Raw genomic sequence first — 23,880 nt, 5'->3', positions numbered from 1 at the left:
CATGCTGCTGATGGGAAACACTTTGCCCATTCCTGTGTGCAACAGCTGAGGCACTTGCACAAGGCGTCAAGCTCAAACACCCGTCCTGCCCACCACCCGTCTCCAGTACGTGGGTACAAACACTTGGAGAAAAAGGGCACACACAGACTGATACTTCCTTGCTATACTCCCACACTATCATTCCTTTTGGTAAATCCACTACGTGGGAGCTGGTGATGTGTTTGCACAAATGCAATAGGAACTTCTGCATCTTTGCAACTGGGAATCTGTTGCCTCTTCCCATGCCCGTAGGGAGGGATGCATCTGCCTGGAGTGTGCTGGAAAAATGACATTACCTCTTTCTCTCTCTCCAGCAAGGAAGGGATTGTAGCTGACACCTGAGGACAAGTTTTAGACATTCATGCATCACTGTCTACTTAATTATTTCTTGCTTTTCCTTCAGTATGCAGTATTTAACATATTAAAATACCCAAAATGTAAATATTTTCAAATAGACCATAGTGGAGCATGTTCATTAGACGAGCAACACAGGGCATCTCTGTATAAGATACCACATTAGGAATTGTCATATTGTTAAAATACCTCTTGTTTGAATACCAATGCATCAATGTAGCTTGTCAGGTTGTTTTCATTAATATTTTCTTTGCTTTCCTTGATGTGCTCCTTTAAGATCACACACACCTCTTCTACTTTTTTCAGAATCATCTTGTGAGGTTTGAGAAGAAATCCAAGGAATGGGTAGAAATTAAATAACTAAAAAGAAAAATAAGGAAAAAAACCCACAGAAAAACAATTAAATTCACCCATTACCTTGTAAGACTCAAGTATCATAATGGAGAAATCATTTATGTGAGGAACCGGATGACATGTGATTGGAGTCTCTTTTTTGGTAACTAAAAAATTTTAATGTATAAAAATGCCTCCTCTTACTAAAAATTCTCTACAGAAATGAATGGAGCCTATCAGACTTGTCTAGACAGAGCCTATAAACACGAATTAAAAAAAATACAATTAAGGGAAAGTGATAGTAAACTCATGAAACAATGAAATTACATTTTTAAAGAGGTAATAAAGCAAAAAGATAAAGCATTACACATTACACAAAGAAAACTCCAAATGTTTAGCAAGCCAAAATACTTGTTTTAAAGTTGTTAGATCATCATTTTTAACTTTCACATGAATTATAAATCAATTACACCCAGTTCTCAGCATCGTTAAATTTCACAGCACAATAAACAGTTGCATTTTATGTGCAGGGGGGTTACTTACACCATTCCTCAATGTTATAAATAAACTGGCTGCAGAATAAGATTCACCCATCTCTTGCTCTTGCTAACTGGTCATAATTTTTGCTGTTTTCTGCAAAAACTAAACCTGCTGTAGAGATTAAAAGAAAAGGGATGTTGTACTGTTGTAAATTGTAACTATTGTAAATAGTTCTCATTCCAGTAATAAATTCATCAGCATCTTTTTTTTTAACAGCTTTTGGGATGACCATTTCAATATTACCTTAAGTAACTAATACTCTATTCCTTGTGACGGAGGATTAAGTTTAACAACAGCTCTTGAGGCTCAGATGAGAGTCTCTTAGTTGGAATACTCCAATTTTTATACAGCTGCGTTGAGCAGGTATTGATTAAACCACGATAGAAGGTATGAGAAGTCTGTATATAATGTCTGCAGCTCTGTACTTTCTACTAGTACTCTGTAACTCCACTAGTTTCTTAAACTGTAGCAAAAAAACCTAGTAACCCCCAAATACACTTGCAGTTGTCCCTAAAACAAGAGGTTAATTTCAGGATGTTCACACAGCATCCACCAGAAATTAACTGGGATGAGCCTGGGTATTTTTCTTCGTACACGCACAAATACAGTCATTATTTCAATTGTTTTATCACCGGTGTATTTTTAAAGAAACAAACTCTGGCCATGCTCTCCAAGAGGTAACTGATTCCCTCCTGTCTCTTCCACCTGCGCCTTCTTTGGACCAAAAAATACTAGGTAGTAGGAGATGCTGGCATTTTGTGTTTTATTCTGGGTACTGCTGGACAAATACTGACCAAAAAGCAAAAAACATCAAAAAACAGGTAACAGAGTCCTTCCGAACTCTCTGTCAAAAGTGCTACAAACATTTTTGAGACAAACTCCGGGAACATTTTCCTGCAGTTACTGTGAAACACCAAAGACAGAAGGTTGCCCAGATCCCAGCCCTACGCTGGGGTCCGTTTCCTCATGAGAGACTACAGTTCGCCATAAACTGTAAAGTTGACAAAATAACGTCACTAAAAATAATAACATAAAGGGCAGAGTCTATAGCCCTTCTGTGGATTTCCACTGCTGCTCCTGGACGCTGCCCACCCCAAGTCCCACCATGCTGGAAGCCTCAGTTATTGCCCCTTCTGGCTGTAGAAGAATCAAGCACATCCCTACTGCTGCAAGGTCACATCAGCATCTCAGCCCAGTGCTACCACGTGATGTTAGACCTCCTTTGCAAGAGGATTTCATGAAGGAAGAAAAACCCAAAACAAGAATCTCGTCCCTGCCCATGGCAGGGGGGGGTTGGACTATATGATCTTTAAAGGTCTCTTCCAACCCAAACCATTTTTATTCTTATGTTTCAGTACCCTAAATATACTCCAAAACCATCCAGTAATAGTAAGTCAGCTTGACCTACCAACTCCAATGAGATACTGGAGCATCTTGTCAGAGAGGGTAACTTACATGCAAGAATGGAGAGCCAAGAAGGTGCATAACTTCATCTATGAGTCTTAACAGAGTGAGAAATGTTGGGTCTTCATAATCAAACCTTCTTCCAAAGAGAATAGCAAAGGTGATGTTGGTGGGGGCCATATTCAAAAATCGTAATTGAAAGGGTCCACCTAGAAATGAACAAAATCATAACTGTATTGGTTATTTCTGGAGCAACCCAGAGGTCTTCACAGTGGCTTTATAAAGTAGCATGAAACACTCAATGCCATCTCCAGCTCACCTTTGAAGGATCTGATCAACTCAATGAGAAAGTGAAGCTCCTCAACCATCCTTTCTTCTCCAAGGTGCTTCCCCATGCCAAGATCCCGCATGGTGGCTATGGTGAACCGCCGTGTTGTCTTCCAGAGCTCTTGAGAAGAAAAAAACACACCTACGGAGGGATTGAATGACCTGTTTGCCAAGGCGGTACAGGATTTTCTCAGAAACACCAAAAGCACAGCCGGGCAAGTGCAATTTTGCAAGCTGGTGGAGCCTGCTTGGGAGAGGACTGGGAGGTTCTTTGGGGAGCTGGCTTGGGGAAGCACTGCCCCAGGTAGGTTCAGGAGGGCAGGAGGCAATATTTTAAACAGTTGAGTGCTCTTCACACCAAAGCTCTGGGTTTGGCTTGTTTATAGCTTTGTCTCTTTGCAGCCATACACAGTAAAAAGCTCTATGCATGGTCTTTGTCTCAGGCCAACTTGTTTTTTCTTAGAAAAATGACCCAGCTGTTTCAGAGAGCAAGGCTAGGAGCAGATGACAGCCATCCATCCCTGTCATGAACAGGACAAACAATTTCACTGAACAACTTGCGTTTTAGAGGATGAACTGTACACTGTGCAGGGGGACAAGGAGGGGTAGCAGGGAGGCACCTTTGCTTACAGCTGGGGAATACCCCACAGCTGGCTAAGCCATCAGCTAAAGAAGGTGCTCAGCCAAGAGGGCACGGAGGTGTTTGGGTACAATTCAGAAGTCCTCCCTTCCCAGGAGGGCTTCCGGGACTGAACATAATCAACATCTTCATATGGTGGTTGGGAAAGTAGTGCAGTGTACCCTTCCTCACACTGGGCCTCACTCTTAAAAACAAGATAAAAAAACCCCCACACACTGTATGCATTATATACATATTAGGTCATAAAATATTTTTCTTTCAGCCCTGGATTATTCCCTTCATTGTTTTTCAATGTCTAGTCTTGGGCAATGTATTACTTTTTAGCATGCGATTCAGAAACATGCCAAAAATCTGTTTACAGAAGTAATTGTTTGAGGTACAAACAGCCCGTGCTATTGCACTCTTGCCAGTTCTTGAAGTCTTTATCATGAGTCATGCGTGATCCACGCTTTGTCTGAACCCCCAGTAACTGTAGAAAAGAGATTGCATAAGGACCTCAGCCTTCACATTGTGAAAAATAATTTCCTTCCCTCTGCACTGCAAAAAAACCTACCTTGAAATGTGACCCAAGTGCCAGTAAAAGCAAAAAACTGATAAGGCAAAGAGGAAGATCCCCAGAAGTATTTTTTTTAAGAAAACAAACAACTGCCCCCAAGTCCCACACATGTAGCCCTTGACAACAAGGATGCAGTTCAAGACTCTTAAATATTGTTGCAATTGAAACAACTCATTTAAGAAACAGCATAGCAAGTGCATCCTTATCTTTTCAACCTGCCAGTACCATTTCCATGTTGGATGTGATAGAATATGGGTATAGCTGGTCTGTCCTCAAACACATCTGCTGTGTTCAGAAGGGCATCCTTTACTGCCTCATAGCCAGTGAGCACCACCACCTTCTGAAAGCCCAAATGGACGGTGAACACAGGGCCATATTTCTCTGAAATCTAGAAGGAGAGAAAAATCAGAGCATGGAAATCATCAGTGGGAGTGGTATGTCCTGCTGGGGTGGCTGAAGAGTTGCCTTCCCTCCTCCTGTGGCCAGAAGGGATGGAGGCATGCCAGAGATAAAGCCCTGAGATATGAAATGAAAGAGGAATCAAAGCAAATAAACACTGGTCTTTTTAACCCAACAGCTTCCATAAAACTACTATTTTTCTGAGCTGGTTGGACACAGGTTGGCCCAGTGGATTAAGAGGCAGAAGGTAACAAGACACTTTGGATACAACAGCAGCAAAAAATCATCACTGAGATCTGCCAGGTAGTTATCGAGCAACTGCTGACGGGGCAGGCTGTAATGCCACAGTCCACCACAAGACAATGGAAGAGCAGAGGCATCCTTATTAAAAGTTAAAAGCTTTGTTGTAATTAATGCAAAGAGGTATATAACATGATTCACCAAGGACAGACATATGAAGGCTCTTTCAACTTGCATTACAAAATTACCACAGCACCACACTCTATTTTTTATTTCTGCTACACCATAGTTTTCAAACCACTGCACAGTGGGAGTTTATAGTGAGATCTGAGATAGTGGGTAGCAGGAGCTCTCTGGAGGCTCACAAACATGGTCCTGCCAGGCCTTACAAGGAATCAGGACTTGACTGAGGAGCAATGGAGTTGAAACTGCATAAAGATATCATGAGATAAAGCCTTGTGTCCCATAAAAGGAGACCAGTTCTGGCAATGTAAACCAGAGGAGGCTCCAAAGCTTAGCAACCCCCACCGCTGTACCAAAGCAAACAGGTAGCTCAGGCAGAGTCTAATCTGTGCTTCAGCAATATAGCCAGACTTGTTTTATTTATGCAAAAAAAAAAAAAATGGTTCACAGGACACTGATTTCAATAATTTGCTCAAAATAATGTTTCAGTTGCTGCATCATCTACTGTACAACTTTCATGGGGAGATCCTTTAGGGATTCTCCTTTTGGGGAGGATTTTCTACTCCAGGTCATTTGTCTGCTAATACCTTAAAAGTCTTCTGGCAAGTCAGCTTTCAGATCATTACTGCAGTTCCACAACCCCAATATAAAATCTCACCTCACCTGTAGCTGCAGCCTAGAGGACCCTCTCACCGTCCTCTGCCCTTTGCATTCAGGGCAGAGCAGACACAGTCTGACTGCAAAGGGCAAAGGATGGCAAGAGGGTCCTCCAGGCTGCAACCACAGACCCCTTTCCCAGCTGGTTTCTGCAGCAGACCCCTTTCCCAGTTGGCTTCTTGATGCTATAGTTCAACGGGGGAAAGAAGGCATCGGCGTGGCCAGTGTGCCCAATACCTTTCCCTTGAGTCTGTGCTTCACTAAGATGCTATCACCTTGCTCTTGGGTCTCAGGTCACCTCCTTTCCAGCCTCGTCTTTGCTTATTCTTCCCATCACATCCGTGCACAACCCCAGAACCCCTTCTCCATTACCCTCCTCTGCAGAAGAATTTCTGATCTTGCCAGAAACAAGAACCATAGTCCAAACCGTTTCCCACCTCCCAGGCTCTGGGTGTTGAGCCTCCTGTGAGCTGGCTGGTGTAAGATGAAGATGCATCTCCACAGGCACCTTGGAGGCCCCTCACATGGAATGGTGATGGGAATGAGACAGGGAAAGCCAGCTCCTCTTTTCTACATGGTACTAAGCAGGTCAGAGGGCTGCTGGCAACCTGATGTTAAAAGGCTTGGTGTAAAGTGCAGGATACTCCCACCCCATGTCCTGACATGGAGAATGCCTGCTGAGCCACACTTCGGCTCTGAGAGACTAAATACATTGAAATTTTCCCTTTTTTTCTGGAAGACAGATGTGAAGCAACTGTGACTCCTACAGAGAACATTGCCTTGCGTAAGTCCAAGTCATTCACTGCTTCAAATTATTTCTCCTACATCTCTTCTTTGGGCTGTACTATATTAGTTCCCATTCTTATGAAAAACTGGCAACACAAATAAGAAATACAAGCTATTTTGGCAACCACAATTAAGCATCCATCTTTCAATTTGGCTGTGTGGACACTCAAATATTTTAAAGTATTTCACAACACAAGGAAGATGCCAAAATTTAGGCCCATCAGTCTGATCTGATGTAAATGCTCGTAGTTTTCAATGTCTGAGTAGTTCTCATGTAAGCACTGCTCATATTTAACATCACCCTCTGCAGAATTGGAATTTAACAATTTCCTTGGTCATTCTGAAACCTTTAAAACAATACAGTTTTTTATATAAATGCATTTGGCACCGAAAATCATCTCAGAACTGTCACCAGAGAAGAATTTTAAATAGGAACATGCTGACATTCAACACCCTAGAAACGAAGGACACTTGTTCTTACCTTCATTAGTGACTTGTCTTGCCTTCTTATGTCCAGCAAATGCAGGTTGCCAATGACTGGAAGAGGAAACGGACCAGGAGGCAAATTTAAAGCTGATTGCTTAAAAAATTTTAAAATATAGAGTGCAGCTGATAAAAGCAATGTGCACACCCCACAGATGAAGAGGGGTATGAAGGCAGTCATGTTTTGGTGGAGCTTGACTTTCTGGAAAGCGACTGAGACACCTTTATTAGAATGCTGGCATTATTGCATAGTATTTATCCAGAGTAAACGATGTCAGGGTTTCTGCTGCGCTTTGCACAATCTTCACCTCCACCCCCAGCTCTCCATAAAAATTGGAGTTTATGTCTGTGAAAGGCAAAGTCCAAGCACAACTCATGGAGGTGAAGGCTTGCAGACTCCCTGCCGATGAGCAGGACAGGTTTGCTTCATTCCCAAAGCCTAGCTCAGATTCTTCTGCCCATAATAACTTCCCAGCATCTGGGAGTCCCATGTCTGCTTTGTTATTAGCCATTGATCATACCATTTCTCTTAAGATTTCCTCTTCATCCCTCTCTTCTATCCCCTCCATCTAACCTCTTCTCTGAACACAAACAGCTCTTTACTTTCTGCCTTCTAGCTCTTTACCTTACAAACACTGATCCCAAAATAATCCTTCAGGGTAGACAATTGTTGCTTATCCCATGGCAGAGTGAAGGAGAAGCAGGTCCTGCAGGCAAAGAGACTTGCTCCAGCCCATGCATGAAGCTGGGTGGACAGCTGGTGGGTGGACAGCTGGTGGACAGCATCTTCCCTCCTCTTCCACCTTCTTGTGTCCTTGCAGTGAAGCATTTTCTCCCAGTGAAGGGAAACAGAACTGGGTAATCTTCACATGCAAAAAAATCAGGACCCATTTGTTGCCTCTGCAGATTTGGAGCTCTGTTGCTTATTTCCATCCTCTTCCTATTTATTGACACTCTGAATCTGGACTGTCCTGAAGGCCTACATGGTATGCAGACAGAAAGCTACTCCTCCTCATGTCAGCCTGGCTTAAATGATTTGCCAGCCCAGTGTAAAACACCTAAGAAGGCACCTCTCCAGTTCTTATTCTTCCTTACCGTGAACTACATTATAGAAAGCTCAACAAGATGCAGAGTTGCTGACCTCCTCTGTTTTTTTCCCCATCAGAGGCTGGTGAAAAACTAATTCACTGCTGCAAACTCCAAAGTCATAGTTCAGTGTCATGCCTCTCTCTTTCATCAGTGCGTCTTTTAGTGAGGGGCTTTTCTTCCAGCTCCCCGTCCAGTGTTAACTGGTACCACTTTCACTCTATACACAACAAAAGAGATATAAAAGTCATGTCTTGGAGAGCTGGATTACTGAATCAATATGAATGTGGGAGGTTTTGTAAAAGATCTGCTGTTCCCACTGCTTTCTGGCAGTGTCTGGCAGAGTGAGAACTGTCAGAGACATTAGTAGAAACATACATCACCTCTGTAGAATTACCCTGATCTCACAAATGATGCAATGGTCCCATAGGTAGGAAAAGAGCATTTGACATCTTCTTTTTGAGGCCTTTTAGATCACAAGGATTTTGTACTGCTCCATACTGTGCTATAAGATGGTATCAGTCCTGAGGATGCTTTGGGACTGTGCCAAGGTGCAGCAAGGTTCACACTTACACTGGACACAACGCACATTCAAACCCAGACTCTCCCATCCATTAGAGGCAGGCCACAGACAGACTGGAGAGGACATGATCTCAGCTCATACCCAGTCCTCTCTCCAACTGTGCACAGCCCAGGAACCATTCATCCATCCCAAGCCCGCTGTGTTACAAACAACAGCATCTGTGGTAAGAGCAGGAGACCAGGAGTCTGGATAGGCGCCTTTGCATCCTTGCTTGGACAATGACTTGTCTATGTGGCTTTGAGGAGTGCAGTGCAGGGCTGGGCATCAGGGCTGGGCTGTGAATGCAGGCGTTGTGCCTGGAGCCCCACTCCCCTGGGGCTGACACAGCTCCTACACTTCCACCACAGTCATTTCTGGGATGTCTTTTGGGCTGCATGCAGGAAGGAGGTAAGCAGGACACGGTGTGGGAATGGCATCTTCTCACACTGTAAGAAATACCAAAAGCAAGAGGCAGAGAGATGTCACTCTGACACTAAAAATGTCTTTATGATTCCCAAAGGGAAGGGAGCAAGGAAGCAATCAGCCTCATTCTGTACGCACAGCCAGCCCTCTGCCCTCAGCCTGCCCAGCAGGAGGAAAGGTTACTCATTACCTGCTGGGTGAAGCAACCGTGAAAGCGGCAAAGCTGGGCAAAGATAACAGCATCTTAGATGGCCTACAAAAACATTTTCACCTAAGAGATACGAGTTAAAAATTAAAATGAAAATTAATCTTTATCTAGGAGTAAATAATCTCTCTGGAAAAAATCAAAACCTCCCCATTCAGGGCAGGGTCATGTCACAAGTCACAGGAGAGATTACAGAAAGGGAATCACAGAAAGAAAAGCCTTTAGCACCCATGGATTTGTAGTTGGGGAAGAAAGTAATTCCTTGGGCTGTGTATAATTACTTGGAGGTTGAGCCCTTTCAAATCAGTCACTCTTGGACAAAAAGGACTAGAGAACAGAAAGAGAGGTGTCCTGCCCTGCATCTGCCCTTGGAACCAGCAACAGGCAGGTGGGGTTAAAATTCAGACTGTGATAATCACCATTTCTGGATGTATCCTACTGTAACTTTGCATAGCAAGGGGCCTCCTGCAGGAATCAGGAGAGAGAGCCTTCAAAATCTTGTACTGTGGTTTTCAGGACTACATTTATCAGGTGGATAAATCTGTCCGCCAAAGCAACATTTGGCAGTTTTGAGAAGCATCCTGTTATTCTCCAGCACATACAGCAGTCACACACTGCTCTCCAACCCTGCAGCAAAGTCCTTTTCACAAACAACTGCGTCCCCAGCCTCTCCCATAGGTGGACATCACTAACGAATTAATGTTGCTTCTGGGCATATGGTGGTAGGAAAGAGGTTAATGTTTGCTTTAGAGAAAAAGGCCTCAGTCCCATGCCAGGTTGCCCATTTCTTTGATTCCAGAATATTTTTCAAGGTGAGTACAATGAAATAACCTCGCAGCAGAGGCAAAGGCTCCATCCCCTCTGCTAGCACTCTTGGCAGCTCCAGTCTGAAGCTGTTTTACCTGATGAGCACTGGGCTGAGACGTTTAGTCTCTCCAGGGGCCACCCTGGCAGCAACTCTGCTCTCAGAGCTTTTACTCTTTTCTGAGGCTTCAGGGTTTGCTCTTCATCATCACACTGGGCTCCTCCTTTCCCAGCACCTCTGGCAAACTGAGCTGTAGCACATTTTAAAGCAGATTTCACCCTGCTTTTGAAATTCTCCTTCCCTGGCATTCTCATCCCATCTGCCTGGTCTCTGATCCTTGAAGCTTCAGTCCCAGGTTTTAGCTGGTGCTCAATTATGCACAAATGCGACATGTTTAAGATAAATACTTTTTTGCTCCTCTCTTTCTGCATGAAGATTTCACCTTCTCCCCCTCCCTTTTCTCTCTGTAAAGAACAATGTGCTCCCTGATGGTAACCATGGGCAGCCCTGCCCTCCCTGCATGGCATTTACCTGCACAGAAGGCTCTGCACTTCCGAGCCTGTCCCTGCGCTGCAAAGCCACGTTGCTGTCCCTAGCAATGTGGGAACAGCCACCTCTGCTGCCCACATGTCCCCATACCAGCCTGGGACACATCCTCACGTGACCGCTGCCTTCCTGGCATCGACAGAGCCTGAGACAGCAGTTCTTCCAACGCAAACACAAAACCATGGACGGGCAAAGCCTCCCACCTCCACAGTCCCATGTTCCTGCACACTAAACAAAAGCCAACCTTGCTAAGATAAAAAGGTCAGGTCTCCAGGTTGGGTTTTTCAGGTTACAACCTACAAAACACCATTCCCTCTCTCCATGAGTGGGCTTCTCCTCTCCATCCCTGTCTCCATGTTGACTCCCTCAAGCAAGCACAAGAGTGCCGGGGGGCCGTGCCCTGGGAAGCCGGTGGGATCAGCGGGAGGCTGCAGGACCCCGTGGAGGGCAGATCAGCCAGGAGGGAGCCAGCAGCCCTCCGGCGTGGGTGGCCTCGGCAGCACTTTGCTCCACGGCTGCAGCTTGCAGGCGGCCACAGGATAAAGACTAAGCCTTTTTCCATTTATTTTTCTTGCAAGCTGTGTTTTAAATGTTACCCTGAACGGCCCTTTGAAGCAGCACGAGCTGCCTCAGACCTCTCTCTTCAGCTAATTAACACGTGCCGACAGCCGTGACAGCCTGGCGCGGCAAAGCTGGGGCAGCCCTGAGCAAGCTCTGGCCAAAACCCCACCGCTCAAACCCCTCCACGCCTTGCACAGCCAAAATGCTGTTGACCCTGAAACCAGCAAGTGCCTTTAAGTCGTTAATCTATGCGCAAGCTTTGTCTTCCAGGTTGGAGCTGCCTATCATGAACTTGTGTCTCGTAACAGAGCTCAGGAGCACCAGCTCTTACTGGGTTTGGAGAGGTTTGGGGTTTTCTGTTCTGAGCTGTAGGCCAGGCATTTGTCAGAGGAAGGTTAAAGTGCTTAAATGGTGTTAAGTGGGAAACAAGCTTCTACAGTCCTGTGTAGATTGTCTTTTTAAAAGCCCCTTCATATTTCGTGGTTCCTGGGGTCCATCACTCATTTCAGGGATGCTAACTGTTCTCCAGCGGCAGCACTTTACCCTTCACTTGAATGTGAAGTGCTTTCCAGCTAAAGAAATGCCATTATCCCTGGCTTATAGAAGGAAAAAAACAAATGGAAAAGAGAAAAGACTTGTTCAAAGGCCACGAGACAGTGACAGAAACATGAACAGAATCAGAGTCATCACTAACAGGCATACCAAAAAGGGCAACACAGTAAACATGCCCCCAGCAAATAATAAAGTAACTCAATCTATCATGATTCAGATATTTTATCACCCATGGAGCACTTGAAACATAACTTGCAGTTGCAAAATCCAGCCTATGGTTTTAAACCTGTGGTCTCACCAGTGGCAATACTGAGAAACAAGCCCATCTCCATTCAAGAGCTGTTTTAAATGAACCCAGAGCTCCCCTGGAGGCATTTTAGGGATTTGCAAATTGTAGGGTTCGGAAATGCTAACATATCACTGCACTGCATCACCAGCCAAAGGAGCACCACGCTCCTTTTGGGGTTACAGATTAATATTTAATCCAATCAGTAATTTTAAGTTAAAATGTAGCAGTATTATCTGACCAGGTTAACAGCATGGACAGTTATGAACCTGCAGTAAGTGAACCAGGCGCTGGCCCATTTTAAAGAAGGATTACAGTGCTAGGCAGCTTCGTTTCCCTCTTGTTAGTGGTTCTTCAGGAACCAGGCAAAAAGTCCTTGGAGGTTTGCTCCATAAACCATTAGCTAGTAAAAGTCTAATTAGGTCAGAGACATATGGTCTTGAACCAGTAAAAAATTCAACATCAGCGGCTACAATGTTATTAACCTCACAAAATTGGGGTGTATTTCAGAAGCTGCTGGCTGAGCACTGAAAATTGCATCATGTTCAGTCTTCATCAGTGAAACTTTTGCCCGCCTAAGCCAGCAAAAAAGGGAAAAGGCAACAGTTTTGCTCATGAAAACTGCTTTTTTCACGCTATCATATCAACTATAAGCATGAAGATGACACAAAAGATCTTTTCTGAACAGGTTTTGCCCAGCCATTAAAATAGTCTTAGAGCTCCGAAGCCTTAGTGAAACAGGATATGACAGGAAGCAAAGCCAGAAGTAGTCAGTACACCTTATGCATTGCAATTTTATAGTTATGATAACGTAAATCTAGTTGTTGGAATAAAATCTTCTAAGTCACTGTGAAGTATTTGCAAGTACTCTCCCTTTTATAAAGAAGAGTCCACTTTCATCTCAAAAAAACATTGCAAGAAGAAATTCCTAGGCCTTTACCTCAGCTCTTGACTGACCCCACAACCAAAGCTGAGCACATCTGTGCAGGTTTAGCTGGGCTACTACCCCAGACCTGTGAACCATGAGGTGTCACTCCCACATCACCACGATGTCCCCACTCTCCGGGTGGTGAGCGACCTGCAGGAAGAACCATTTGGTGCCAGAACCCAGATCAAGAAGCTTCCTAACTCCAGAGAACAGGGGATGTCCTCAGCTTGCCACCATGGTTTATATTTCATCTCATCTCACTTACTTTGGGCTTCTGCTGAGTGGAAATGGATTCAGGAGCTGAGCTCTGGGATGAGATGTCTTAGGGAAGATGCATCAACTTCACCAAGGCCAACTCTTGTCCCTCTGACATCAGCTGAGTTTTACCATTAGTTTATGTTACAGCTTGCCATTAACAGCAGGAATCTGGGACACGCTGCAGGGGGGCTCAATCCCCTACACAGGCTCTAATAAGACTTGCTTTCTCTTTCAGGTGTCCCAGTGACGATGTGTCCGTGATCCCTCTGTGCAGTGTTCACAGCTTTGCTGGAAATAACGGCGAACCGTGTGCTGCTGTCACCGGCTCCATGGGGGATTTCTGAACAAATGCAGCTACATCTCATGCCCTACTCACATGAAGACATGCGCAAGAGGGAGACGGGCAGAATTTAGCCCTAATTTGCAGCGTTACAGCCCTGTAATGAGCACAGGGAAGTAAGTGTCTTTAAAAGGAGACAGCTTTCTAATTGCTTCTTAGAAAAGCCTTTGACATGGACTCTTTTTGGCATGACTCAGGGCTGCATTTCTAAATCCAGTTTCTCCCATGAAGTTTACTCTGGCTGTTTAGTTGGGTTGCACTCACATGCTATTTTTATTTTTTTGATCATCAAGCCTGTTTACAGCACAGAGGAACAATATGGGAACAGAAATAAAGCTGGGACAAACCCAAAGGAATGAGACCAGTAATGGTATTGCCAGCATCTCTGGCTTGAAGAGCAAGAGACCCTGCAGCTGTGCAGTACCTCAGTGAGACTCAATTCACTAGTCCCTTCTGGTTATGTATTTCAAACCTCAGTTGTGTTTGATTTACGCATCATCTGCAAACTTAATGCCAAACAGTTAAAATGCCTGCATGTCCTTAAGCTGCCAGCTTCATATCTGTGGTACATTATAAGAGAGAATATTTTCTAGAATACAAAGGCTGAGGGACTGACTGTCGCAACAGTATCACTTTTGGCTTCCTTAAATACAGTAATCAAAGTATTTTGAACAGTAGCCTACAGCTACTGAATACTTTTCTGTCTCAAAATAGACACAAGCCTCCTCCCACCTTCTGCCATGAGCTTTTTGGTCACTCTGAGGTTTTGGTGGTTCAGTCCAGTTTCCTTTGCTATATTCAGCGAGCGCAGCCCATCTGGTTGCTGAGTCTTTGATCCAAGTTCTACCAGCTTATTCTGTGAAGCACTGAGTCAAAAGGACACAAAATGTTAGCAGGGAAGGTTTGAAAAAGGAAATATTTTCTATATTTGCATTTACATTTTTAATATAGTCATGTTGTCTAGAGGCCAGATTTGGGGAATGGAAACCAGAAGCCTGGTTTCTATTTTCAGCACAGTCACTGATTGCTCTGTGTTACTGGCAAATCTTTTAATCTCTTTCCCTCTGTTTTTCCCTTTTGTAATAAAGGGATGATCAGACCTCCCCAGCTATGCCTTGTGTGGCAGCATCCTCTGATGAAACACGGCAAGGGCAAAGTATTAATAATCATTCCATATAGAAAAGCCAAGAGGTCACAGGTATTTAAGTACAGTTTAGCTATTCAGTGCTCCTTTATGCATGCACCATGCCTTGATGTTAATAGAAGTTACATATTAAAATGGAATGGAAAAGTAGGCCCTTCAGGGCACAAAAATAACCATATCCAGAGCACCACTGAATAAATACAATATAAAGATGAAATCACTCCAAATACTGAACAAATTGAAAGGCAAGGAGATATTAAAGAGGAAAGACAAAGTCATCCAGCCCTCCTCCCAGCTGGCATCTAACCGCCCTCAGCACAAAAATGTGCATGAAAAAGAGTGTCAGGTACCAAGAGGGGACACTACAAGTGATCCCATAAATCGTTAAGTGTTCCCAGTCCTCCATTTCTTTACCCCTCTGGCATCTTCCTGAGGAGATGTCAAGGAGGTGGGTAAAGGACTGAGCGCCCTAATTGCGATACAGCAAACCACATGCTCAATCTCACATGGAATTGACCCTGTAAATTATCCCATCAGTCCATACCTGCATCCTCCAGAGCTCCCACATTGCCACTTGCTCTTTCCTCCCACAAAACTTCCCCGGGGCTCCTTCCATGCAGCCACCCTGCACTGCCAGGTACCAAACCCCCTTTCTGGGCTGCTCTGCAAAGCTGCTGCCTTTCGGATCCCTGCAAGCTGGTCACAGCTGGGCTACGGCTACCTGGGATCTGCCTGATCTTCTCAGCCCCCTGTTTGCTCAATGCCAACCGCTGCACCTCAGGCCAGATGTTACCCTCTCCTCACACCCACTGTCCCCATCGCTTGTGTGAACGCTCTCTTGTATGAATGACACTGCTGTCAGGACCAGGGAATGAGCAAAGCCCTGTTCCTATCATCTAAGCCACCTTTGCTCATTTTATTTACATGAGCAGCTGCACTGGCAGATTTTGGGGAGGATTTGGGTGATCTTGGTGATGAGAAGTCTGCAGCAGAGATCTCTCCACTGGACCACGGCAGCCACAGGAGGGTGTGTCTTTAAAACCTTGAGCATCTTCCTGTGTATTTCTTCAGTCCAGTTATTAAAATAATTTCAAAAAAATCAGTGTTGCATGATGTTGTGCAACAGTCAAGCTGCTTGTTCTTTGCACAGCCTCTCAGATCATGCTGATATAACGTGCATGTGCTTTTGGGGCAGAGACCAGAGTTTATTTTAAGAGGTGTTTTAGGATCAAGACAGTCACCACTAGCTCATCACATCTACTACTCAGGATTATTGGACCACAAGTGACCTTTCAGAATCTTAAGGCTTGGATTACAAAGGGCTTTATATACTAAGCCTAATGACTTGAATTATAGCCTTAGTGTCCTGACAATCAGAACAGGACTATAAGCATTTTACTTTCTTCTATCCACAAAACAGCTTGGGCCAGATTTTGAATCCATTTCAAGGGCATGTCAAGCAACTGCCCATCATAATGATCTAGTTGAACTGCAAGGAAGATAAGATGACCTAGGTAAAGGTCAAGTCTGAGAGAAATGGCAGGATTTTCTAGATAAACCAGCTGAGACATTTGTTTTCCTTCCTCCAAGACAATTATTTTATCATTTCCAAGTATTAAAAAAATAATTCTGAAATGCTATGGCACATTTTAATCCATGGGGCTGCAGTAGCAGGACACAGTATTTTGTCATTTTCAAATCTCTGCAGCAAATAGTTTCGTGGGAGTGATAATTATCGTCCTGTAACTGGCTGAACTGGAAATACCTTTCAGCTCTCGAAAAAAAAATACAAGTATCAGCAACTTATATGGCAGCTGATATCAAGGCATGCATGCTGTAGTTGCCATTTTCAATGTTCAACATCACAGTGAAATCAGGTTCCTGTCTAAAATGTCTGAAGCTTGTGCTCTCCATTACCTGCGTTCAGTTGCCCTTTGCCAGGACTGATGCTGGAGTCCACAGAGCATCCTCCAAAGCGTTCCTGCAGACAATTCAGAACACCAGTGGCTTGCAGCTGTATAGCAGGTCAAAAGTTTAATTTGACCATTAAAGCAATTTTATGAGGTATACAAGACCCACAGCCACAGCAATGATGCAAATAAAGGCTGATTGATACGTTCTGCTGGCTGAAACGCTGTTCTGTTAACAAGGAAGGGGAACATCGGCACCAGTAGAGCACAAAGCGTGCAAGACGTGCTGTTTGCAGAAGGACCACATTTGTCACATTCCCTTCGTTCTTCTCTTGGAGTAGCAACCATCTGTAACACTCGTGTAGGGAACAGCATAAACCAAGACTCACCTGCCATGCTTTCATCTTCTACTGGGACCCCCTCCAAAAAAGAAACCAAACAAAAATGAACTGAGACACTCTGTCTGCTCTGCGTTAACAGGGTAATTCAACAATTCATTAAACAATGTCAAAGATGTACTCTTGATCTCTCTGCGGTCACTTTTTTTCCCTCCCTTTGTCCAAAGACAGCTGAAATAATAAAAAAGGGATTTAGAAAACAAAAGGGGAACCCCGGGTTTTTTTAGAGAGCCAGTGAATGTTTTCTAGGACTGAACCAATCTCTGGAAATAATTGTCAAGTTCACTGTAGTTTTCTTTCCACATACTGTGTTCTACAGTTGGCAGTCTTGGCTGTTCAAAATAAAAGCAATATGACACAAAAAAGCACAGAGAGCTATTTCATGCTATGTTGCTGCACAGGTGATAATTTTTGAATGAGTTTTATTTAAATATCACAGGCTCTGAATCCAGATAGCTATACTGCCTATTTTGAAATAAAAGTTAACTTCTGCATTTCCTAACTTTGATGAGCTGTTTTCCTCCTCATCTTCTTTGCTAATTCAGTCAGTTGAACTTTTCCATTTATCAGTTAAAGTGAGTTATAATCTGCTCAGGAGCTTGTACAGGAAGGCAAGAAGGATGCTAGTGCAATATTCATAATGCAACTGTCTGCTCACTGCCGAATTTCCATCTCTGAGATTAAACAGCATATTAAAAGTATTGGAAATTAAAATAATCTAAAGGGTTTTCTTCTTTTTGATAACAAAAATATCTGACAATAGACTGAGTTCCGACTGAGGTGTGTGCCCTATACAAAGTGTACAAGGAGATCATCATTTCAAAGAGCAGCATTTCACCGTGACTGTACCTTCACTGTGTTTATCCTCCAAACCGCTGTAGCCAACTGTACAAGGGGTGGAGTGGTCTCTTAGTAATTAGGCCAATAAATGTTCATTTATATGAAAAGACAGCCTAGGGAACAATCCCCCTGAAGGTGATACTGTCGGGAAACCTGAATCAAGAAGCAAGGGGAGGTAAATGCATGGACTGAATGCTGGAAAGCATCAACACGTTTCACTACCCAAATAAGAGGCAGATGCTCACAAGCGTTATCAGGGCACTGATGACCTTTTGTTTGAAGATTTCTTTTTAGTCATCTAAGGCAGTTTTAAAAGTGTTTAATCTCTGCCATCTGCCCCAATTTCTACAAGTCACATGCAGCCTGGGATGAGGCTCACACTGGCATCATCCCTTTCAAACAAAAGCACACTACACATCCAGATGTAAGGTCTGAATTTGCTTGATGGGACATCTCCCCAGAGAAGAGCTGATGGAGATGGAAATCCAGAGCCATCTTGAAGGAATTTGGGGTGAATTTTAAGGATAATTCCGTTCTTATGACTGATATATGGAGACCTTTAAACCCCCGATGCCTTCTGGTATCCTAGCTGAAGTGGCAAGCACCAGAAAGCACTTTTTCACAAAAAGATGGATAGCGGTAGCAGATCGTTGGGTGCATGGAGATGGTGTGGGTAGAGCTGAGGACCTAGAAATGAAGTGTGAGGACCATCTGCTGATGAATGCTCCTTCTTACAACAGACACTGGAAGCTTCCAAAAAATTTTGATGAGGGTTACCAAGTAATAGCTGTACTGACCTGAAAGGCATCGTAGTCCACAAAGAGATGACGGGTACAGGCAGAGTTGTGCAGTCAAACTGGAAGTAAGTGTTACCTTTGACAGTCCTCAAAGCTGCCACTGCAACAGGAAAATTTGGCCTGGACAAAGGCTGCAGATTCATCACAGACAGCATCTCACATTGAGCATGATCAGAAGGAGGAGAAGGTAGTAGGACTCAAATGAAAACTTGAGCATTACTACAACTTCAGATTAATCTTTAACTGAAACCAAAGCAGGTGTTTCCTTCACGGGACTGGAAGTGACCTGCAGGCAGGCAAGGTGGGGTGAAAACAGACTGCAGTTCTGGGGTGAGTTTCAAGCTCATCCACAGTAACTTCAACAGCTTCTCTACTATCTATTTTATCGCAATAAGCAGCAGAACGTGGCGGATGGACTGCAGTCCTCCAGAGGTTTACAGGCTGCTTTGAATACGCGGATTCCCTGTGTTCATGTTATAGTAACACAATCATCACAGAAAGGGACTAAAAGTCCTTCCCGGGGCTGAGATGTCACCAGTGCAGTGAACTGGTTTGACGCTGCTGCTGAGCACGCTTAGACACTGGAATTTCACCCAGATTTCACCTATTTTAATGCCTGCAGTTTGTACACGGGGCCCTGTTTACAATCAACCCTGGTATTTTCAGCTGGTTTGGCCCTATGCACTAACCCCAAGTAAGAGTTCAGAGAAGCTCTGTACTTATTCTTTCCTGAGTGTCATAGTGTCCCATTAAACAAGGACGAAAGATTTCCTTATGTAATAGGGATACTATTTGTTATTTTTAACCTTATAGCAGCCAGGATTTGCGCCAGGTGGCATTTTGCCTTAACCAGGCAACTTCAGGAGGTTACATTCCCAACTGTCATCCTTGCCCTCTGGTATGTTTGATGCCCATACATGGTTTCTTGGCTGTCTGCCATCGTGTCTATCTGCTAGCATATATTTGTGACAGCTCACAGAAATACCAGTCTTATTTAACAAGGTAAATCAGGGTGCTGGTCAGTCATTTCCAGGATCCTGCAAGAGCTTCTGCTTCTAATAAATGCTACTATCTTTGTGAAGTCCATAAAGTCTATTTACACTTATCTATGCTACCAGAGAAACACTATCACTGTAGCTTAAGCTTTCAATATGTCAAAATAGCTTTAAAACAGTTTGTTTAGTCAAATTAAGCTCACAGAACGTAGACAAATAAAATGGTTGCAACTCTCAGCAGCCCAAGACTGAAAACGAGCAGCAAGGCCGAGGAAGGCATTAAGCTGTGGGCTGAGCATCCTGAGCAGCTGCGATCCTGCAGCCTCCTGTCTCAAAGTGCTCCACGGACAAACCCTGCTGCCCACTTGGCAAATTCCCTAAGCAGCATCACTGTACCAGAGTCGGGCAATTTCATGGAGCTTAAGAAAGCCTAGCTGATACAAAGGATGTTGCCAAAGCCTGCTGTACCTCCAGCCCAGTACAGGGAAACACAGTGTCAACATCCTTCTTTGGGTCCAAAGGAGCTCAACAGCAAACGGTGATTTTCACAGTGCTGTAGCTAGGTCTAGCTATTTATAAGCAAATGAGGGTGACAGATCCTGTGTCCCATGGCTTATAGTTTTATAAAATACACGTGGGACCATGAGGAGAATAGATGTAAGTTGTCACAGCAAAATGCTACATGGTATTTCAATTAGCAGCAAACCTTCTTCAAAAAATCTGAATAATTAAGCTAATAGGAAATGTAATTCCACCTTCCTATGAATAGCAGGGTAACTGGTAATCTTTAACTATGTGCTCATATAATTTAGGGGTTTTTGCTTGTTTGCTTCTAACACAATCCCCTTTCATTCAGTCTCCAGGCTGGAGGCACAGAGAGGTAGAATTTTAATTCTTCTGGCCATTTATATACATGTGGCATTTCTTGACCTTTAAGGATTTGATTTTGAAACCTATTTAGCTTTTTTGCGTAGGTGTTTTTGTGGGTTTTGTAGGGGAATGCCAAAAATTTTCTGCAGGATGGGGGGGTGGGGTGGGGTGGGAGGAAATCAATAAAAGTAACTGTATGACTGTTCTTGTTTTTAACCAAAGGGCCCTCCCTCTGTGTCTGTAACACCAGTCAAACTTTCTTAGCAGCACAAGCTTCTTATTCAGCTTTGTTTCGACAAAGAAAGATAAACCACTGTTTTGCTTTACCCTTCCCCCATCATTTACTCATTAGTTTTATTTAGTTTGGTATTGACTGCTCCTTGTAGGGGAAAAAAACCATATTTTAAAAAAATAATTATTTTTGGTCATATTAAGTTGTTGACTACATATGTTCTTATGAAGAATTTAAAATAGAATGTAATTATAAATTACTGCTAAAATGAGCTTGTCCTGCAAAGGCAAGGTCATTTAATTGTGTCCTTGTATGACTGGAATCACTGTAAACAACTAATATTCCTACTTGCAGGGACAGAAATAACTAGCTCATTCAGCTGTACAGAAAGGAAGACATAAAAGGAAACCAAAGGCTAAACCAGAGTAAGTCACTGGAAAGTTTTATGTCAACAAAACTGGATTTAAATTAAGTAACATCAATTCAGTATTTTGACTGTAAATGAATCAGAACATTAAAACATGTTTTAAAGGGAACATTTGTGATGAAACATCTATGACTAGTTCCTATACTAAATGAATAGGAAAGTTCCTACTTACTTCTTAGTGCAGGATCAAATCCACACAGCAAAGTTATTTCTTCTAGCTTTAGTACGGATTTGTAGACCCAAATTTTGAAAACGAGAATAGCAGCAGAACTGCAAGGAAAACACTCAATAAATGATTTATCAGTTATATACAACGGAAAATACAGCACTGATGACATAATCATACTACATATGCGTGAAGGAGTAAAATTAAAATTACACAAACAATTTCCATTCTTATGCTTTCTAATTTTCTGAGTGCTTGACTTTGCAACTTAAATCTTTTTTATGTTTGTTTTTTTCTGACACTGATTTGCAGAAATTGAGTAGATTTTAATGTTTGTTACTTTGCCTTACTCAGTGGCAAAAGTTTATTAAAATATATATAAAAAACCCAAGCTCAAACCAAAGAATTGCATTTGTAAGCTATTTGAAATGATGGGAGACGAGTCAAGAGTCGCCTTGCTTTAAAATCATCAGAAACACAGCAGAGCTATTCTCCAGTGAGAGGAAATAAGGAAATAAATTACACATTCAACAACTATGACACACCCTTTCCAAATAAGAACAGAGAATTCATTTACCCAGTACTTTTACGATGGTGATAGCAAACTAAAATTGTGAGCAGACAGTGGAGAACCAAGAAGATACACAATCCATAGCAAGGATCAGCCAAATTAAAGGGAACTTTTTACATTGTCAATTTTTGAGTAATTAGTACTTCCATTAGAGGCACAGTTCCAGCTTTAAGCAATTCTAAGTAATAAATGTCCCTTTATTTTGCCCAGAAGTCCTGACTTCAGGATTCTCTTAGGATACGAATTCTTCTAGCCAGAGCTACACAATACAGATTAACTCAACTAGAAGACAATTAGAGTAGGCAGATGAAGATGTAATTCGTCAGTCTGTACACACTATTACTTCTAGCCTTGGATGCAATTTTTATTAACACAGTAGACTGATCTAAACAGAGGCAGAGACGTGATTTTGTCCCATCTGTATCCACAGATTACCTAAGCAACAAGCAATGTTGAGATTTGAAAATTCTGTGTGACCAAATGACAAAACAAAGTGAATGAAGTGCCAGATTGTATCTTCCTGTACAGCTTTGACCAGCTACAGGAATTCAGTAACTGATTATACAGCTAACAATTTAAAATACATAATTTAAAAATCTTGCTATATTTATTCATCACGCAGTGTAAATCCCTAGATTAAAATGCCAAGCTGAGCAGGAAGGAGAAGCTGGCCTGGTGGCTAGCATATGGAAAAGAAGAATTTGACTGCCAGAGAGGTAGCTGCATTTGCACACTGTGTTGGGTAAGCTGTCTGGGAACTCACACTTTAACATGGGCCTAGCAATACATGTCTCCCAAAAATGTGTTTGCTTTTGCATTTCATGGGTGTTTTGAAGATGACTTGTTTGCCAACCAGTTGAAGATTCTTCAAGAAAAGGGGCAAAGTGAAAAAGGAAAATGCAATTAAGAGTCCCTTCCTATTTGCACTACAAAATCAAGTATGAGACAACACTAAAATATTTCATATTGAGCTTTGAAACCCAGGACATATACAGTAACAATACAAAGCAGAAGTTTTACAAGCCTTTTACCCAATTTCAAGACACCACTGACCATTGAACAGTACCATACACCAAGCAGCACATGGCAGAAAACATCATACTTTGCTTTCTCTAACGAACACAACCATAGCAACAATTACCTTAGTTTTAAGCTTCTGAATTTTCCATAACTGCAAGAAGCAGAGGCCAAAGACCATGTCCTTCACCCAGTAATCAGTAGCACTGAAGGGAAAGTTGGAACTGCAGCTGAAGAAGAGGAGCACAGATCAGGACCTCACTTGCAGAGGTTTATTCCTGCACTGGTGACAGCCTCTGTTTTTTTCCAAATGTTATGTTCACATGGACTCCAGATTGGCAGGCCTTATGTGCTTTTAATATTAACTGATATAAAAAGAATTATGACATTCTTGATCTACAAAGTCTCTCTTCTCACAGATTTGTCAACATTTGCACATGATCAGAACCAAGGTCTAAGAAAGGCAAATCTCGCCAAATCTCTCAAAATCATAAAAAGTTCACATCTTTTTGCCTGGACCTTACCTTTACAATCTTTTTTACAAGCCTCTTCCAAAATACAGTTGTGATGTGCTTGTGCTTTTAAGCTACAAGGTATATTAAGTGCACAATGAGGACCCACATTTTTGTGTGATAAACCAAAAGTGGCAACCTTCAAATATCTTAAGAGAGAATACAAATTCTTCTCTGACACCCAAAACATAATCATAATGTTGCAAAAAGACACTTTGAAAGCTTCATCCCTGAGAAATCCCTATTTTTTCTGATGAAAAGGAAAAGTATCAGCTTCTGCTTGAAGTGACAGTAGTTCTTCCCAGCTGCATATTCTCAGACATAAAATATAAGACCCAATGATCTTTTACAAGTTCACTATATGTCAGTATCACTTCTTTTTATTACAGATCCTTTTCCCCAATTTTTACACTGGAAGATCAGTCTCATACAGCTTTGGGCCTCAGAAAGGCTTTGATGCTGCATGAATCCTCTGCAGCCCCCATCCAACTGTCACCCGGTGGTACAG

At 42.8% G+C, this 23,880-nt stretch overlaps 1 protein-coding gene and 1 long non-coding RNA gene across 5 annotated transcripts in view; both read right to left on the bottom strand.

Moving 5' to 3' along the window:
* LOC141930547 (cytochrome P450 2W1-like) overlaps window positions 1-7,139 on the bottom strand; it is a 36,942-nt gene extending 29,803 nt beyond the window's left edge. For all 4 annotated transcript variants that reach the window (XR_012625333.1, XR_012625334.1, XM_074841560.1 and 1 more), the window contains exons 1-5: window positions 6,940-7,139; window positions 4,419-4,581; window positions 2,990-3,139; window positions 2,722-2,879; window positions 583-753 (exon numbers count right to left, since the gene is read on the bottom strand). Coding sequence is in view for 2 of the 4 variants with exons in the window: in XM_074841560.1 (XP_074697661.1) it covers window positions 583-753; window positions 2,722-2,879; window positions 2,990-3,139; window positions 4,419-4,581; window positions 6,940-7,122 (825 nt within the window). In the remaining 2 variants the exon portion in view is untranslated. The remainder of the gene's footprint in view (window positions 1-582; window positions 754-2,721; window positions 2,880-2,989; window positions 3,140-4,418; window positions 4,582-6,939) is intronic.
* A 7,172-nt stretch (window positions 7,140-14,311) lies between these two features.
* LOC141930483 (uncharacterized) lies at window positions 14,312-23,755 on the bottom strand. Its single transcript, XR_012625321.1, has 4 exons — window positions 21,279-23,755; window positions 18,583-18,682; window positions 16,555-16,618; window positions 14,312-14,359 (listed from the first exon to the last, which is right to left on the bottom strand). It is a non-coding gene; the product is annotated as an uncharacterized LOC141930483 (long non-coding RNA).
* Between the last annotated feature and the right edge of the window lie 125 nt (window positions 23,756-23,880).

The sequence above is a fragment of the Strix aluco genome, chromosome 15 (genome assembly GCF_031877795.1).
Source record: "Strix aluco isolate bStrAlu1 chromosome 15, bStrAlu1.hap1, whole genome shotgun sequence".
Taxonomy (NCBI): Eukaryota; Metazoa; Chordata; class Aves; order Strigiformes; family Strigidae; genus Strix; species Strix aluco.
The sequence above is the reverse complement of the archived record's forward strand: the minus strand, read 5'-3'. Positions and strand labels throughout refer to the sequence as shown.